The sequence below is a fragment of the Cervus elaphus genome, chromosome 1 (assembly GCF_910594005.1).
Source record: "Cervus elaphus chromosome 1, mCerEla1.1, whole genome shotgun sequence".
Taxonomy (NCBI): domain Eukaryota; kingdom Metazoa; phylum Chordata; class Mammalia; order Artiodactyla; family Cervidae; genus Cervus; species Cervus elaphus.
The window spans coordinates 97,789,288-97,809,556 of record NC_057815.1 but is presented as its reverse complement, the minus strand read 5'-3'; the positions used below and the strand labels follow the sequence as shown (position 1 = coordinate 97,809,556).

The window sequence follows — 20,269 nt, the reverse complement described above, 5'->3', positions numbered from 1 at the left end:
GAATACAAGATCACCCAACCACCAGTAGCACCCTGTGCAGGATGCCTCATCTAAACAACAAATAAAAATACAAACACAATCATCAGCAGACAGGGTTACCACCTCACTCATCCTTGCCCATCAGAGGAAAAATAAACAAACAAATAAAAAAACTCAGCACAAATCTCACCATATACAAAGTTTACACAGACCACTGGACCAACCTTAGGAGGGCAGAAACCAAAAGGAAGAAAGAATTCAACCTTTAAGCCTGGGAAAACACAATAAGTTAAAAAAAAAAAAAGAAAGGGCAGAGAAATACTATGCAAATGAAGGAACAAACTAGAAACATGGAAGCCCAAATAAATGAAGAGGAAACAGGCAAAGTACCTGAGAAAGGATTCAGAGCAATGATGGTAAAGATGATCAAGAACCTTGAAAACAAAATGGAGAAAATGCAAGACTCAATTAACAAAGATTGAGAAGAATTAAAGAACAAACATACAGAGACAAACAACACAATTATTGAAATTAAAAATAATCTAGAAAGAATCAAAAGCAGAATATCTGAAACAGAGGAACAAATCAGTGAGCTGGAAGATAAACTGGTGGAAATAACTTCTGAAGAGCTGAATAAAGTAAGAAGAATGAAAAGAATTGAGGATAGTCTCAGAGACTTCTGGGACAATAGCAAATGCACCAATATTCGAATCATAGGGAATCACTAACACTGAAGAAGCTGAAGTTGAATGGTTCTATGAAGACCTACAAGACCTTTTAGAACTAACACCCAAAAAAGATGTCCTTTTCATTATAGGGGACTGGAATACAAAAGTAGGAAGTCAAGAAACACCTGGAGTAACAGGCAAATTTGGCCTTGGAGTATGGAATGAGACAGGGCAAAGGCTAATAGAGTTCTGCCAAGAGAACACACTGGTCATAGCAAACACCAACAAGTGAAGAGAAGACTCTACACATGGACATCACCAGATGGTCGACACCGAAGTCAGATTGATTATATTCTTTGCAGCCAAAGATGGAGATGCTCTATACAGTCAGCAAAAACAAGAGCAGGAGCTGACTGTGGCTCAGATCATGAACTACTTATTGCCAAATTCAGACTTAAATTGAAGAAAGTAGGGAAAACCACTAGACCATTCAGGTATGGCCTAAATAAAATCCCTTATGACCATACAGTGGAAGTGAGAAATAGATTTAAGGGACTAGATCTGATAGACAGAGTGCCTGATGACCTATGGGCAGAGGTTCGTGACATTGTACAGGAGACAGTAATCAAGACCATCCCCATGGAAAAGAAATGCAAAAAAGCAAAATGGCTGTTGGAGGAGGGCTTACAAAAGCTGTAAAAAGAAGAGAATCAAAAAGCAAAGGAGAAAAGGAAAGATACTCCCATTTGAATGCGGAGTTCCAAAGAATGGCAAGGAGAGATAAGAAAGACTTCCTCAGTGATCAATGCAAAGAAACAGAGGAAAACAACAGAATGGGAAAGACTAGAGATCTCTTCAAGAAAATTAGAGATACCAAGGGAACATTTTATGCAAAGATGGGCTCAATAAAGGACAGAAATGGTATAGACCTAACAGAAGCAGAAGATATTAAGAAGAGGTGGCAAGAATACACAGAAGAACTATACAAAAAGGATCTTCATGACCCAGATAATCACGATGGTGTGATCACTCACCTAGAGCCAGACATCCTGGAATGTGAAGTCAAGTGGGCCTTAGAAAGCATCACTATGAACAAAACTAGTGGAGGTGATGTAATTCCAGTTGAGCTATTTCAAATCCTGAAATATGAGCTGTGAATGTGCTGTACACAATATGCCAGCAAATTTGAAATTTGAGAAGTGGCCAAAGGACTGGAAAAGGTCAGTTTTCATTCCAATCCCAAAGAAGGGCAATGCCAAAGAATGCCCAAACTACCGCACAGTTGCACTCATCTCACATGCTAGTAAAGTAATGCTTAAAATTCTCCAAGCCAGGCTTCAGCAATACGTCAACTTCCAGATGTTCACGCTGGTTTTAGAAAAGGCAGAGGAACCAGAGATCAAATTGCCAACATCTGCTGGATCATTGAAAAAGCAAGACAGTTCCAGAAAAACATCTATTTCTGCTTTATTGACTATGCCAAAGACTTTGACTGTGTGGATCACAATAAACTGTGGAAAATTCTGGGTCATATGGCAGTTCTATTTCCAGTTTTTTAAGAAATCTCCACACTGTTCTCCATAGCAGCTGTACTAGTTTGCATTCCCACCAACAGTGTAAGAGGGTTCCCTTTTCTCCACACCCTCTCCAGTATTTATTGCTTGTAGACTTTTGGATAGAAGCCATCCTGACTGGCGTGTAATGGTACCTCATTGTGGTTTTGATTTGCATTTCTCTGATAATGAGTGATGTTGAGCATCTTTTCATGTGTTTGTTAGCCATCTGTATGTCTTCTTTGGAGAAATGTCTGCTTAGTTCTTTGGCCCATTTTTTGATTGGGTCATGTGACCCAGCAATCCCACTTCTGGGCATACACACTGAGGAAACCAGATCTGAAAGAGACATGTGCACCCCAATGTTCATCGCAGTACTGTTTATAATAGCCAGGACATGGAAGCAACTGAGATGCCCATCAGCAGACGAATGGATAAGGAAGCTGTGGTACATATACACCATGGACTATTACTCAGCCATTAAAAAGAATTCATTTGAATCAGTTCTAATGAGATGGATGAAACTGGAGCCCATTATAGAGAGTGAAGTAAGCCAGAAAGATAAAGACCAATACAGTATACCAACGCATATATATGGAATTTAGAAAGATGGTAATGATAACCCTATATGCAAAACAGAAAAAGAGACACAGATGTTCAGAACAGACTTTTGAACTCTGTGGGAGAAGGTGAGGGTGGGATGTTTTGAGAGAACAGCATCGAAACATATATATTACCTAGGGTGAAACAGATCACCAGCCCAGGCTGGATGCATGAGACAGGTGCTCAGGCCTGGTGCACTGGGAAGACCCAGAGGAATCGGGTGGAGAGGGAGGTGGGAGGGGGGATCGGGATGGGGAGTACTTGTAAATCCATGGCTGATTCATGTCAATGTATGACAAAAACCACTACAATATTGTAAAGTAATTAGCCTCCAACTAATAAAAATAAATGAAAAAAATTAAAAAAAAAAAAAAAGAAAATCTGTGGAAAATTCTGAAAAAGATGGGAATACCAGACCACCTGACCTGCCTCTTGAGAAACCTGTATGCAGGTCAGGAAGCAACAGTTATAATCGGACATTGAACAACAGACTGGTTCTAAATAGGAAAAGGAGTATGTCAAGGCTGTATATTGTCACCCTGATTATTTAACTTATATGCAGAGTACAACATGAGAAACACTGGGCTGGAAGAAGCACAAGCTGGAATAAAGATTGCTGGGAGAAATATCAATAACCTCAGATATGGAGTTGACACCACCCTTATAGCAGAAAGAGAAGAAGAACTAAAGAGCCTCTTGATGAAGGTGAAAGAGGAGAGTTAGAAAGTTGGCTTAAAACTCAACATTCAGAAAACTAAGACTGTGGCATCTGATTCCATCACTTCATGGCAAATAGATGGGGAAACAATGGAAACAGTGACAGACTTTATTTTTTTGGGCTCCAAAATAACTGTAGATGGTGATTGCAGCCATGAAATTAAAAGATGCTTACTCCTTGGAAGGGAAGTTATGACCAACCTAGACAGCATATTAAAAAGTGGAGACATTACTTTGACAACAAAGGTCCATCTAGTTAAGGCTATGATTTTTCCAGTGGTCATGTATGGAGGTGAGAGTTGGACTATAAAGAAAGCCGAGCACCAAAGAATTGGTGGTTTTGAACTGTGGTGTTGGAGAAGACTCTTGAGAGTCCCTTGGACTGCAAGGAGATCCAACCAGTCCATCCTAAAGCCAATCAGTCCTGAATATTCATTGGAAGAACTGATGTTGAAGCTGAAACTCCAATCCTTTGGCCACCTGATGCAAAGAACTGACTCATCTGTAAAGACTCCGATGCTGGGAAAGATTGAAGGCGGGAGGAGAAGGGCATGACAGAGGATGAGATGGTTGGATGGCATTACTGACTCAATGGATATGAGTTTGAGTAAGCTCTGGGAGTTGGTGATGGACAGGGAGGCCTAGCGTGCTGCAGTCCATGGAGCTGCAGAGTTGGACATGACTGAGCGACTGAACTGAGTGACACTTATATTTACAGAAAATTTTATTTATTTTGGTTTTAAAATATTATTATTTTTTAAAATTTCACACCAACATTTTTCATTAGATGTTCTTTTTTCATTTGCATAATGTTTTTCTTTATTTTTAAAACATATTTTATTTTATATTGGAGTTTAGCCCAATTAACAATGTGATTATTTCAGGTGGACAGCAAAGGGACTCAGCCATACATATACATGTAACCATTCTCCGTTAAACTCCTCTCCCATCTGGCAGCCAGATGGCTGCCCAGTAACATTGAGCAGAGTTTCCTGTGCTATACAGTAGGACTTTGTTGGTTATCCATTTCATATATAGCAGAGTAGACACGTCAGTCCTAAACTCCCTATCTCTCCTGCCATCCCTCCCAGCAATCCTAAATTCATTCTCTAAGTTGGCTTTACACCAATGTATTGCTGTCAGGAGATATCTGAAGCATATGTGTATTCAAACCGTATCTTTGTATTAAAAGATAAGTAACACACCTCCAGGCATTGTGGAGTGATAGTCTACAAGTTTAATATTCTTTTCGCAAATGTTCTGTTGATCTGCTGAGGAAAAGATATCATTTGTTTCTGATTACAATGTGGCTGTACATGAGTCAGTTTCCTTTCTCTTGGCTGCTCGATGTAGAATTTCTTAAAATTACAGCCTGTTATCTTGTGCGGGTAACTTGTCACCGTGATTACTTTATACTAATGACACAATTTACAATTCTTAAAAATATTTAAAATTTGCTATTGGAAAGCAGCTTGAAACAATGTGTAAATCCAAATCTCACAGAGTATCATAATTCTTTTATTGCAATAAAAAACACAAACATGAGAGCTACTGTCTTAACAAAAATTATAAATGCACAATACAGTATTGTTAACTGTGGCCAGTCTTGCACAGTAAATCTCAAGGAAGTATTCTTGTATGCTGATGTGACCCTTGCTTGAGTCTAGGGGAGACAGTAAAGATAGTGGCCTGCTTCTGAAAGGTGGCCCAGACTGTATCAGTCAGGCTCTCCTCTGCCTCTTTCCCTTTGTGGATGAAAGATAAGAGTGGAGGGTTCATACAGCAGGGAGAGACATTTGTACCATTAGAATGATGCACATTTTTACATAAGCTGCTGTTAACTAATCTTAGGAGATTTTATAATTATTACTTGTTCCTCCTTATATTCAACAAATGACAATTTACTGCAGTCTTCAAATGCATGTAGATTAATTGGACCACACTGTCAAAGTGTTTACACCCTAATAAAATGAATGATTTGTGTCAACTGATGAATGTAATGCATGATGAAATGTGAAATGTGTTATGAGAAGAGAAGACATAGAATTGGGTGGAATAAGACATATGATAAGAGATATCATGATTTTCAGCAGTAACAAAAGGTACTATTTTTTTTAAAGCTTACTCTATGGGGAGAAGTATTAAAAATATGTAATATTCCTCCAACTAATAAAAAAATTAAAAAAAAAATAAAAATAAAAATATGTAATATTACCACTATCCATTGGTAAGTATTAATGTTATTCTTGGTTTTCATATGGAATCTATTATGAATCTATGGTTGAAAGGAAAGAAGACATGGAAATAGGATGGAAGGAAACAATAAATAATGACCAATGTCTCTTTAAAAAACCTTCAATCATAAATATATATACTATATACATATATGTAGTCTAATTTTGTATAACGAAAGTGTTTGGTAAAGTCTGTCTGGCACTAAGGAGCTCTGAAAATCACACTAAATGAACCACATTTCTTCTCTCCTGTTTACGCAATGTATTTCTTCCCAATGGTTAACACCCACTTTGTTGTCTCTGTCACTGAAAAGACATCTTGGCTCTGAAACATTTAATATAATTAAGAAATATTAAAGCCCAGCTGTTAATACAAAATTGATAATGATGTTTCAATTTCACTATGCATGACCTTAACCTTAACTAGAAGTTGAATGTCTTTACCTAATTTCTTTGATCCTGAAACTCTAAGTGTGAATTGTATGCCATTGGGTAAGTGCAGAAAAAAAATGCTGGTGATATTAATTCTTGAAAATTTTGTTTGTGAATGTGAAGCCCTTTGGAGGACTAAACATCTTAGTGTCGTTTCTCCCCCTTCAGGAGACAAGGGGAAGTTTCAAAGAGTCACATCTGCAAGGCTCTTTCACTGTGTCTTATGCACGAATTCCTCAGCCTCTGATCTCATATAAGACTTGAAAAGGTAATATTATTTGACAAAGAAGGGAAGTCAAGTGTCTGAGTGTGCTGTTGGTGATTAATTTTCAATGGGAGTAATTAAAAAGTCACCAACACACACAAACATACACACACATACACATGAACACATTTTAATTGGTGTCCAGATTATTTAGAGGCAGTAGATGAAATCTATGCCTTGGTCCACAGCTCAATCAGAACTTTGTTAACACACGGCAGTTGCTGTTCCCAAGAGACTTTAAAGGTCCAATTATGCTGGCATGCAAGGCTCAGAGGACACCACAGACATGCGAGTTTTAATTATATTGCCAAAAGCTAGAAAAAGAAAATGACCTCAAATCGTTAGTCCAGTTTCTGAGTATACACAGGATAGTTATAATCTCGTGAGTCTTCAGGTAGAGAAACATGACTTAGATGGTGTTTGGGGAACACATAATTTTCTTGTTTTCCAACACTCTACTCACTTGGAATTTCTCAATTTTCATACAGCTAGAGTAATACGTTAGTAAAGCTGTCCACAGAATTAGAGTAGTTATGTAGGATTACTTCAATTTATTGCATGGTTTTACCTCATTAGAACGTGCTTTGTTTCCAGAATGATGACACCTACTTTCAGTTTTGCTTCAGTATATTAAGCTAGTCTACAAAAAGACGAACTGTATGATACAGGATGTGTGTTTGAGATGGGCATTTTCTCCCACCGTTATTGAGATCTAATGGACACATTCATTGTGTATGTTAAAGGTATATACACTGTGTTGATTCATACATTTTTATACTGCAAAATGGTTGTCCTAGTAGTATTAAATAAAACTTCCATCTCTCATATATATGAATTCTTTTTTGAGGTGAGATCATTTAAGATGTGCTCTCTTAGAAACTTTGAAGTATATAATACAGTATTGTGAACTAGCATCACCACACTGGGTATTAGACCCCCAATCTTATATATATATTTTAACCGAATATCTATACCCTTTGATCAACATCTCTCCATTTCTTTCAACCCCAGCATCCGGCCACCAACTCTGCTTAAATTCCAATCTTCAGATTCCACATATAAATAAGATTGTGCAGTACTTGTCTTTCTCTGTCTAACTTATTTATTTCATTAGGACTTATTTCACAAAGTCCACCCATGTTGTTGCAAATGGCAGGGTTTCCTTCTTTTTTTATGGCTGATGATATTTATGTGTTTATCCACATCTTTATCTGTTCATCCATTGATGGACACTTTGTTTGCATATCTTGGATGTTATGAAGAATGCTACCATGACCATGGGATTTCTGATACCTTCTCTAGATCCTGATTTCATTTCCTTTGGATATATATCCAGAGGAGGAATTGCTAGATCATTTGTAGTTCTACTTATAATTTCTTGAACAACCTCTATGTTGTTTTCTGTAGTGGCAGTACCAATTTATATTTCCACCAAGAGTGTACAAGGATTCCTCTCCTCCACATCGTTGCTGACACTTGTTATCTTTTGTCTTTTTGGTTATAGCCATTCTTTATCTTTTGTCTTTTCAGTTATAGCCATTCTAATAGATGTTAAGTGCTATCTCATTGTCATTTTGATTTGCATTTCTCTGATGCTTAGTGATATTGCGCACCTTTTCAGGTACCCATTGACCATTTGTATGCCCTGTTTGGAAAAATATCTATTCACTTCCTCTGCTTTTTTTAAAACTGACATTTTTTTCTGCTGTTGAGTTCTATGAGTCCTTATACATATTGGATATTAGCTCATCTGTTTATGACTTACAAATATCTTCTTCCTTTCTGTAAGTTGTCCTTTCATTTGTTGATTATGTCTTTGTGCAGAAGTCTTTTAGTGTGATGTATCTTTGTTGCTGTTTTCAGTGTCAGATCCAAAACAATATTGCCGAGACCAAAGTCAAGGAGCTTTCTCCTGATGTTTTTCTTCTAGATGTTTCATGACTTCAGGTCTTATGCTTAAATAGTTGGTCCATTTATGTGAATGTTTGTGAGTGGTGTATGATATGGGTCCAATTTCATTATTTTGTAAGTGGTTATCCAGTTTTCCAGACAACAGTTAGTGAAGGGAATATCCTTTTACTATCCTGTATTCTTGGCTTTTTCCTCATAAACGGGTTGGTTATAATTGTGTGGCTTTATTTCTGGGCTCTTGTTTCTGCTCCATTGGTCTCCGTGTTTGTTTATGTGCTATTACTGTGCTATTTTGATGACTATAGCTCTGCAGTATAGTTTAAAATAGCAAGTGTGATGCCTCTAGCTTTGTCTTCTTTCAGGATGCCTTGGTTCTGTAGGGTCTTTTGTGGTAGCACACAAATTTAAAGATTGTTTTAATATTTCATTATTTTTGGAATTTTGATGGGAATTGCATGAAATCTGTAGCTGTCTGAGTTGAATGGAAATTCTGTAATATTAATTCTTACAACCCATGATCATGGACTATCTTCCCATTTATTTTGTATTTCCTTCAATTTCCTTCATATTATATAGTTTTCAGTGAACAGATCTTTCACCTCCTTAAATTTTTCCCTAAGTATTTTAGTCCTTTGATATGATTGTAATGGTATTGTTTTCTTAATGTATCTTCTGATAGCTTGTCATTAGTGTATCAGTTCAGTTCAGTTCTGTTCAGCCGCTCAGTTGTGTCCGACTCTTTGCGACCCCACGGACTACAGCACGCCAGACTTCCCTGCCCATCACCAACTCCCAGAGTTTACTCAAACTCATGTCCATTGAGTCAGTGATGCCATCCAACCATCTCATCCTCTGTCATCCCCTTCTCCTCCCACCTTCAATCTTTCCGAGCATCATGGTCTTTTCCAGTGAGTCAGTTCTTCACATCAGGTGGCCAAAGTATTGGAGTTTCAGCTTCAACATCAGCTCTTCCAATGAATATTCAGGACTGATTGGCTTTAGGATGGACTGGTTGGATCTCCTTGCTGTCCAAGGGACTCTCAAGAGTCTTCTCCAACACCACAGTTCAAAAGCATCAATTCTTCGGTGCTCAGCTCTATAGTCCAACGCTCACCTCCATACATAACCACTGGAAAAACCATAGCTTTGACTAGACGGACACTTGTTGGCAAAGTAATGTCTCTGCTTTTTAATATGCTGTCTAGGTTAGTTACTTTTCTTCCAAGGAGTAAGCATCTTTTAATTTCATGGCTGCAGTCACCATCTGCAGTGATTTTGGAGCCCCAAATAGTAAAGCCTGTCACTGTTTCCTTTGTTTCCCCATCTATTTGCCATGGAATGATGAGACCAGATGCCATGATCTTAGTTTTCTGAATGCTGAATTTTAAGCCTGCTTTTTCACTCTCCTCTTTCACTTTCATCAACAGACTCTTTAGTTCTTCTTCACTTTCTGCTATAAGTGTGGTGTCATCTGCATATCCGAGGTTATTGATATTTCTCCAGGCAATTGTGACTCCAACTTATGCTTCATCCAGTCCAGCATTTCTCATGATGTACTCTGTATATAAGTTAAATAAGCAGGGTGACAATATACAGCCTTGATGGACTCCTTTTCCTATTTGGAACCAGTCTGTTGTTCCATGTCCAGTTCTAACTGTTGCTTCCTGACCTGCATACAGGTTTCTCAAGAGGCAGGTCAGGTGGTCTGGTAGTCCCATCTCTTGAAGAATTTTCCATATTTTATTGTGATCCACACAGTCAAAGGCTTTGGCATAGTCAATAAATCAGAAGAAGATGTTTTCCTGGAACTCTCTTGCTCTTTTGATGATCCAATGGATGCTGGCAGTTTGTTCTCTGGTTCCTCTGCCTTTTCTAAATCTAGCTTGAACATCTGAATACCTTTGTCTTTAGCTTCTGTTCTTTTCTCAGCTATTTGGAAGGCCTCCTCAGACAACCATTTTGCCTTTTTGCATTTCTTTTTCTTGCAGGTGGTCTTGATCACTGCCTCCTGTACAATGTCATGAACCTCTGTCCATAGTTCTTCAGGCACTCTGTCTATCAGATCTAATCATTTGAATATATTTGTCACTTTGACTGTATAGTTGTAAGGGATTTGATTTAGGTCATATATGAGTGCTCTAGTGGTTTTCCCTACTTTCTTCAATTTGGCAATAAGGAGTTCATGATCTGAGCCACAGTCAGCTCCTGGTCTTGTTTTTGCTGTATAGTGTTTCTCCATGTTTGACTGCAAAGAATATAATCAATCTGATTTTGCTATTGACAATCTGGTGATATCCATGTTTAGTCTTCTCTTGTGTTGTTGGAAGAGGGTGTTTGCTATGACCATTGTGTTCTCTTGGCAAAATTCTGTTAGCCTTTGCCCTGTTTCATTTTGTACTCCAAGGCCATATTGGCTGTTACTCCAGGGATCTCTTGACTTCCTACTTTTGCATTCCAGTCCCCTATGATGAAAAGGACATCTTTTCGGTGATTTATAGTTTTGCCACAATATGACTATTTGTGATCTATTTCTGATGTCTTATAGGATGACATAAGATGGTTCAGATGGTAAAGAACCTGCCTGCAATACGGGAGACTGTTCGATCCCTGGGTCAGGAAGATCCCCTGGAGCAGGACATGGCAACCTGCTCCAGTATTCTTGCCTGGACAATTCCATGGACAGAGGAGCCTGGCGGGATTGCAGAGTTGGGCACCACTGAGCAACTAACACTTTCACTTTCTTTTCTAGGATGGCATATTATGAACCTGAGAACTTGTATTTTTCATGAGTTGTGGACATTTCCCCATTATATCCAGTAAAAATCAACCCTTCCTCCTTCATATTATTTTTTCATTCCCATGGGTCACATACAAACAAAGAGATAGAATGCTCAAGAAGAATGGTTAAGAGACTTAGAAAAGAAAATGAACAAATCTAATAAAATCAACATGACCAACCTAGATAGCATATTAAAAAGCAGAGACATTACTTTGCCAAAAAGGTCTGTCTAGTCAAGGCTATGGTTTTTCCAGTGGTCATGTATGGAGGTGACAGTTGGAGTCTAAAGAAAGCTGAGTACCAAAGAATTGATGCTTTTGGACTGTGGTGTTGGAGAAGACTCTTGAGAGTCTCTTGGACTGCAAGGAGATCCTACTAGTCCATCCTAAAGGAAATCAGTCCTGAATGTTCATTGGAAGGACTGATATTAAAGCTGAAACTCCAATACTTTGGCCACCTGATGTGAAGAACTGACTCATTGGAAAAGACCCTGATGCTGGGAAAGATTGAAGGTGGGAGGAGAAGGAGATGACAGAGGATGAGATGGTTGGATGGCATCACTGACTCAATGGACCTGAGTTTGAGTAAACTCTGGGAGTTGGTGATGGACAGGGAAGTCTGGCGTGCTGTAGTCCATGGGGTCGCAAAGAGTCAGACACGACTGAGCACCTGAACTGAAACTGATAGCTGTCATATCTAGAATTTGTTTCATTCTTTTTACAAATCTACTGTTTTTGCTTTTTCTTGCTCTTTTAAAAATCTGTTTTTTAGCTTCTTATTTACATTACATTCTTTTTAAGAAAATTATTATTTACTTTTTGGCTTCCTTGGGTCTTCACTGTGTTGCATGGGCCCCTCTAGTCCCAGCATATGGCTCTTTAGTTGTGACCCACAGGCCTTGCTGTGGCATGTGGGAGCTTAGTTTCCTGACTCGAGATTGAACCTGGACCCCCTGCAGTGGGAACTCAGAGTCTTATCCAGTGATCCACCAGGGAAAAACCTACTTTATATTCTGTATCTGATTAGTCCAGGATTCAAAGTCCTTGAAAATCTGTTGTGCTTTGGTTGTTTCTTTTGATTCTTGCTAATAATGGCTTGTGCATGCATTTTAAATTTTGAATTATGAATTTGTGCTCAGTTATTTGTGTTGAGATCTCGGAAGACTCAACTTCAGTGTGCCTTCCTTCAGGGAAGGTAATTACTTATTTCTTCCAGGTATCATAAGACATTATTAACCCTGCATTACTCTCAGTTCATTTTTCCTTTTTGTAGTCTCCTATTTCATCTAGGCAGTGCAAAATGGAATCCCAGATTCATGTCAGGGTTTTGAGGTCTCAGAAGAGATGATCTTTTTTCTCACTCAAAGCTCAGGTTGAGGCAAACAGGTTTCATTGTGATCTTTGCTGGTGGGCTGAGTTTTATCCAGTTTTCCCTTCCACTGATGGAGGACTATTCAATTTGCTGGTTTTCTGCTTTACATTTATTTTTGGTCCTGAGCCTTTCCCTTCTCTTTTGTGAATTCTGATATGCACTTAAGTGGATGTTTGCAAGAAGTAAGGTGTATGCATGTGTTCATGTTTAAATCAGGACTTTATTTCAAGTCATGTGGTCTTTCATTTTGCCTAAAATAGCTCTTATCACATTTTTGCCACGGATATTGGTGGTGCATAGGAAAACAATGATACGTACAATTTGATTTTGCATGTTATCACTGAGTTGAAATCATTTATTAATTTCAGTGATATATCAGTGAATTTCTTACAGCATTTGGGCATATTCTCACTATCTGAGAATAATGGCTTTTGTTTCTCCAACTTTCCCACTTTTGTACACCTTCTCATTTTTCTCGCTTTAGTGAATTGAAGTATGATAATTAATATTAGTGGTGATAGTGGACATTATTATCTATGGACAGTAATAAACACTTTTAATGTTTAATCATTAAGTACAATGTTTGCTATATAGTTCTTGTTGATAATCTTTATTGAGGTGGTCACTCACTAGGTGAGTTTTGTTTTCCCGGGATGTGGATTGAATTATAGTGAATATTTTCTGCTATCACTGAGATAGTTGCATTGTGTCTTCTTTTAATCTGTTATTGCAGTGAATTATATTAATATTTCTCTTTGATTTCTAGAACAAATTCCACCTGATCTTGTTGTTGCTATGTAATGTATTGCTATTCAATTTAATAATGTTTTATAAGAATTTTACATTTATCTCTAAAGATGTGATTGATATGTATACCTACATTATATATGTGATATTATTAGATCTATTAGGTGCTATTATCTAGTTTTTCAATAGGGTTAGGCTGTCTTTATAGGATGTGTTGATAAGTGTTCTAAAATTTATAGGAAATGTGGAAATCATTGGCTCCTTGTATATATATATATATATATATATATATATATATATATTTTAGTCTTCCACATTTTTTTTTTTTTATTAGTGGGAGGCTAATTACTTCACAACATTTCAGTGGGTTTTGTCATACATTGATATGAATCAGCCATAGAGTTACACGTATTCCCCATCCAGATCCCCCCTCCCACCTCCCTCTCCACCCGATTCCTCTGGGTCTTCCCAGTGCACCAGGCCCGAGCACTTGTCTCATGCATCCCACCTGGGCTGGTGATCTGCTTCACCATAGATAGTATACATGCTGTTCTTTCGAAACATCCCACCCTCACCTTCTCCCACAGAGTTCAAAAGTCTGTTCTGTACTTCTGTGTCTCTTTTTCTGTTTTGCATATAGGGTTATCGTTACCATCTTTCTAAATTCCATATATATGTGTTAGTATGCTGTAATGTTCTTTGTATATTTATTGGACTCCTCCAGGGGATCTTCCTGACCCAGGGATCAAACTTGGGTCTCATGCATTGTAGGAAGATTTTTTTTTTTTTTTATCACTGAGCCACCAGGGAAGCACATATTTATTAGAAATAACCCACAAAACTATTTGGGCCTAGCATTTTTTCAGAGGTTTTATCTTTGGCCATTTGCTCAATTCATCCACAACTATTGATTTGTTAATTTTTTTTTTCTTCTTTGCTTTAGTCAATATTTATAGTCTTTATTTCCAATAGAAATTATATGACTTCTTCTATCCTGTAATTCTTTTTTCATCCTGTAAATTTTTGAAACTACATTTCAATGCTTTGAGTCTTTACTTCTCTTCCTTGGTAGGCTACAAGTCCCTAGTGTATATTTGTTTATGTGTCCCATCAAAGACGTGCACTCCTGAATGTGACTGGCCCTTTGGGGAATAAAAAAAACATTCCTTTGATGTACCTTGTCAGGTGCCCATAAGGTAAGAGGAATATTTTCCTTACTTCACAAATGAGAAACCGTAGTAGCAGTGTCTTTCCTAAAGTAAGGAAAAATTGGAGTTTCCAAAAAAAAATTTTTTTTTTGTCCGCTGGACCACAGGCACAATTTGTGGGATCTTAGCTCCCTGACCAGGGATTGAACCCAGCCCTGTGTAGTGGAAGAATGGAGTCTAAACCACTGAGAATTCCCTCAAAATTTCTCTCAATACCAAGATACAAATATAAATATTAAACAAACATAATGCATATAAGTAATAAATGTATTATATAGGGATGGTATGGGGAGGGAGCTGAGGGGGGGTTTGGGATGGGGGAACACATGTACATCCGTGGCTGATTCATGTCAATGTATGGCAAAAACCACTGCAGTATTGTAAAGTAATTAGCCTTCAATTAAAATAAATAAATTAATTTAAAAATTATAGTCTAAAAAAATAAAAAGAATTCGGTTAGAAAGTCTGTCTTGTACTAGTGAATTGATGGCAGTTTTATGTGCTCCTAAAACATAGGGTTGAGAAAATAAAAACCTGTTTGCTTTTTATCTGTCTCTCTTTGGGAGAAGAGTGTGTGTGTGTGTGTGTGTGTGTGTGTGTGTGTGTGTGTGTGTGTGTGACAGGGACTGATCATCTTGTATCTTTAACTACTGAGTTTCTTAAGTTCTAAGATGAATCTTTCCTTCCTCCACATGTAAATGTCCCTGAAATTAAGATGTAACAAGCTCCAGGAGATGTGAAGGACAGGGGAGCCTGGCGTGCTGCAGTCCGTGGGGTCGCAGAGGGTTGGACACGACTGAGCGCCTGAACCGCAGCAACGATCGTGAATACACGTGACATGGCTGCGCTTCTTTCTACTACCTAGCTGTTGTGACTGGCAAGTGTGTTTCACAGTCAATGACATTTTCAATTAAAAGGTGATAAGTGTAGTTGCTATACAAAATAGTTGAAAGTCCATCTCTGTGTCTCATTTCATGACGTGTAGCAGCAATTCACTTGATGTGACGTGGGAGAAATGGTGTAATCTACAATACATGCATTGTATTATCCTTCTAAAATCTAAGAGACTAAAAATTACAAAGCCTATCTGGTCCCGGGAAATTCAAATAAAGGGAGGTGGCCCTGTATAAAGCCTACAGTGTAAGAGCATGGTACACTCTGATTCAATCATTTCCTTCTCCTTTGACTTCCATAAAGGAGTTTCTGTTCAAGAAGTAAAGCCAATCTTAAATACTCAAAGGCCACAATTAAGTAGAATTTATCAACTTCTTACATAAATTCATTCATTCATCCGTTTCCACATGTTTGAAACACTTATAGCTTCTTATGGGTCAGGCACTATTCTAGACCCTGAGGCTATAAAGCGGCATTAGATCTACTAATCTGAAGTTTGAAATACGCAGTGGGTTGGTTCCATTAGTGTATTTTTGTTTTTATTTTCATTACTCTCACACATGGATCAAAAAAAATCTTGCTGGGCTTTCTGTCACACTCTAGAATGTTCTGCTTATGTTTTCCTCTAAGAGTTTTACAGTATCCAGCCTTACATTTAGGTCTTTAATCCATTTTGAGATTATTTTTTTTTGTGTATGGTGTGAGAGAATGTTCTCATTTCCAGGCACGTGAAAAGATACTTGGCATCATGAATTACTAGAGAAGTGCAAATCAGAAGTACAATGAGGTATTTCCTCACACTGGTTAGGATGGTCATCATCAAAAAGCCTACAGACAATAAATGCTGGAGAGGATGTGGCGAAAAGGGAGCCCTCCTAAACTGTTGATGGGAATATAAATTGGTACAGCCACTATGAAGAACAGTATGGAGATTTCTTTAAACACTAAAAGTGGAGCTACCATATGATCCAGCAATCCCACTTCTGGGCATATACCTGGAGAAAATCACAATTGGAAAGCATACATGTACCCCTGGGGGCTTCCCTGGTGGTCCAGGCAGTAAAGAATCTGCCTGCAGTGCGGGGAACCCTGGTTTGATCCCTGGGTCAGGAAGACCCCCTGGAGAAGGAAATGGCAACCCACTCCAGTATTCTTGCCAGGGAAATCCCGTGGACAGAGAATCCTGGTGGGCTACAGTCCATGGGAACACAAACAGTCAGACACGACTGAGGGACTAATACTTCGGCTTTGACTTTTGACATGTACCCCAAGGTTCATTGCAGCGCTCTTTACAATAGCCAGTGCAAGGAAGCAACCTGAAAATTCACTGGTAGATGAATGGATAAAGAATATGTACATATATACAATGGAATGTTACTCAGACATTAAACAATGAAATTATGCCACTTACAGAGACATGGATGGATCTAGAGATTGCCACACTGAGAAAGTCAGAGAAAGACAAATATTGCTTATCAGTTCAGTTCAGTTCACTCAGTCGTGTCTGACTCTTTGTGACCCCTTGGACTGCAACATGCCAGGCTTCCCTGTCCATCACCAACTCCTGGAGTTTACGCAACTCGCCTCCATTGAGTCGGTGATGCCATTGCACCATCTCATCTTGTTGTCCCCTTCTCCTCAAACCTTCAATCTTTCCCAGCATCAGGGTCTTTTCCAATGAGTCAGTTCTTCACATCAGGTGGCCAAAGTATTGGAGTTTCAGCTTCAGCATCAGCCCTTCCAATGAATATTCAGGACTGATTTCCTTTAGGATGAACTGGTTGGATCTCCTTGCAGTCCAAGGGACTCTCAAGAGTCTTCTCCAACACCACAGTTTGAAAGCATCAATTCTTTGGTGCTCAGCTTTCTTTATAGTCCAACTCTCACATCCATACATGACTACTGGAAAAACCATAGCCTTGACTAGATGGACCTTTGTTGGCAAAGTAATGTCTCTGCTTTTTAATATGCTGTCTAGATTGGTCACAGCTTTCCTTTCAAGGAGCAAGTGTCTTTTAATTTCATAGCTGCAGCCACCACCTGCAGTGATTTTGGAGCCCCACAAAATAAAGTCTGCCACTGTTGCCCCTAGATGTGGCAATAGATGTTCCCCATCTATTGCTTGTATGTGGAATCAAAAGAAATGGTACAAATCAATGTATTTACAAAATAGAAGTTGAACTACAGATGTAGAAAGCAAACTTGTGGGGAGGGAAAATTTGCAAGACTGGAATTGACATATACTATATGTAGAATAGATATATTCTGTCTATAGAATATAGATATGTATAGAATATCTATATATATGGAATAGATAACTAATATATATATAGAATAGATAATTAATAAGAACTCTACTGAAAAGCACAGGAGACTATTCAATGTGCTGTAATGACGTATACAGGTGCAGAGTCTACAAAAGAGTGTATGCATGTATATGTGTAACTGACTCACTTTTCTGTACAGCAGATACTAACAGAGCATTGTAAATCAACTATATCTCCATAAGAATATTAGAAAGAAACAAATAAAATACACAGTGGTAAGGGGAATGATGAAGGAGGACACATAGGGAAAAATAAAAGTCCTTGTTGGATCGGTATGGCTTTTTCTTTTGTCAACCACTTGAACTAGTGTTTGCCTGAGAAAGTGACGTGAACAGCAGGGCAGGTAGTTGCAGATGCTTGCCATGGCTGTAGTTATATACAGGGACTTTACAAAATCAAACGGTATAAGACCCAGGTCCCATCCAAGCCTGACAAAGTCATGAGGAGTGAAAAGCAATGGAAATCCTTAAAAACGAAGACTCTTTGCATATACCGAATGATTGTGGAGGGCTCTGCTGGTGTGTTTAACAGATGAACTGACTAAAAAGAAGGCCCAAAGTGGCTGAGAAAACAGAAATGATAGAGAAGATTTACAGTGTTTGGTACCTGTTGTTGCTTAGTCACTAAGTCAAGTCCTACCCTTTAGGGACCCCATGGACTATAGCTCGCCAGGCTCCTCTGTCCATGAGATTTCCCAGGCAATAATACTGGAGCAGGTTGCCATTTCCTTCTCCAGGGGATCTTCCTGACCCAGGGATTAGTAAACAGTTTTAGGGTGACGATTGTTGAGCTGGGCCCAGCTGCTGGACCCCTGCTGTGCTGAGACAAGGGTCACCGTGGTCTTCTCCCTGCCTGGACTTTGCAGGGCTGTCCATTGTCCAGACCCCCCACTTCCATTACTGGTCTCATTTGTGCCTGGCTTGCTGTCAGCTGAATCTCAAGGACTGTTCTTCTGTGTGTCTAAATTCCTGCTGATGCTCCTGTTCGATACTGATGTGCTGGGCCACTGATCCTTTGTATCTGTGCCATCCTGGTATAGTGAATTGTCTATGTATGGTTGAGCCCCAATCTATGACAGCTAATATTTAAAAAAATATTTCAATTGTATACTTGCATCTTGGTCCTCTGCCTGTAAGGAGACTATTCCTTTTCAAACAGCATGAATCTTCCCCTTAGTCTCCGCATGGCCGCCTTCATCTCCTGGTTCCTCAGGGTGTAGATCAGGGGGTTCAGCAGAGGGGAGATGACAGTGAAGGTCACAGAGACGGCCTTATCGGTGGGGAGGGTGGAGAAGGGCCGGGCGTAGACGTAGATGCAGGGCACAAAGTGGAGGGTGACCACCGTGATGTGGGCGGTGCAGGTGGAGACGGCCTTCCCCCGGCCCTCCCCGGCCTGAGACCTTATTAGTAATAATAGGACCATGTACGATGTAAGGAGGAAGACGAACCACAGGGTGGTGAGCAGGCCGCTGTTGGAAATCATCAGGAGCTCAAGGATAAAGATGTCAGTGCAGGCGAGCGTGAGGACCTGGGGGACGTCGCAGTAGAAAGTGTCCAGGACGTTGGGTCCGCAGAAGGGGAGGGGCAGGAGGAGGGAGATCTGCACGATGGAGTGGACGAAGCCCGCCGCCCAGGAGGCCGCTATCAACCCAATGCACCGGCCTCTGCTCATGACGGTCACGTAGTGCAGGGGCTTAGTGATGGCCACGTAGCGGTCAAAGGCCATCACTGACAAAGAAGCTACATCCACTCCTCCAATAAGATGGAAGAAAAACATCTGGGTGAAGCAGCCATTGAAGGAGATGGCCTTTCTCTGGACCAGAAGGTCCACCAGGACCTTGGGGGCTGTGATGGAGGAAAAGCAGATATCAGCAATCGATAAATTCCGGAGTAAAAAGTACATGGGGGTGTGAAGACGGGAGTCCCAGGTCACCGTGACCATGATGAGGAGGTTTCCCAGCAGAGTGGTGACGTACACCAAAAGGAGGAGGAGAAATAAGACCAGGCTCAGTTCTTGATTCTGGGTCAGGCCGAGGAAAATAAATTCTTTTACCCTGGTGCCGTTTCCCAGCTCCATGGACTCATCCTGCTTCTGTCTGTATTCTGAAGTCTACTTCATATGGCAGGGCTCAGCTATTTATTTATTTTTTCTTCTATGAATGCAATTCAGGTATTCCTCAGGTTGCTGCAGTGTTTGCAACGTGTTGAATTATCCAAATTTTTAAGATTGCAATCTGGTGATTCAATCAAATTATCAAAGGAGAAATCATTCAGTTAATTGTTTTCCCATAAAACTATTTTTGAAAACAAAAAGCATTTGTGTAAAGTAGGGACTTTTAATTTACATCCAATTTTATTTAATATGCTTTTGTTTAAAAATATTGTTATCATTTTTAATTTCACGCCAATTAATTTTTCATTAGATGTTCTCTTTTTTATTTGTATCATGTTTTTCTTTATTTTTTAAAAAACTTTTTAATTTATTTTGGCATATAGCCAATTAACAACATTGTGGACAGCAAAGGCACTTACCCATACGCACACATGTGTCCATTCTCCCCTAGACGCACCTCCCGTCTAGG

At 39.2% G+C, this 20,269-nt stretch overlaps 1 protein-coding gene across 1 annotated transcript; it reads right to left on the bottom strand.

The window, feature by feature from the left end:
• Positions 1-18,828: 18,828 nt before the first annotated feature.
• Positions 18,829-19,764, bottom strand: LOC122679483 (olfactory receptor 4D10-like). The gene has a single exon (XM_043880262.1). The coding sequence runs from the start codon at positions 19,762-19,764 to the stop codon at positions 18,829-18,831; it is 936 nt and encodes a 311-aa protein (XP_043736197.1).
• Positions 19,765-20,269: the final 505 nt, after the last annotated feature.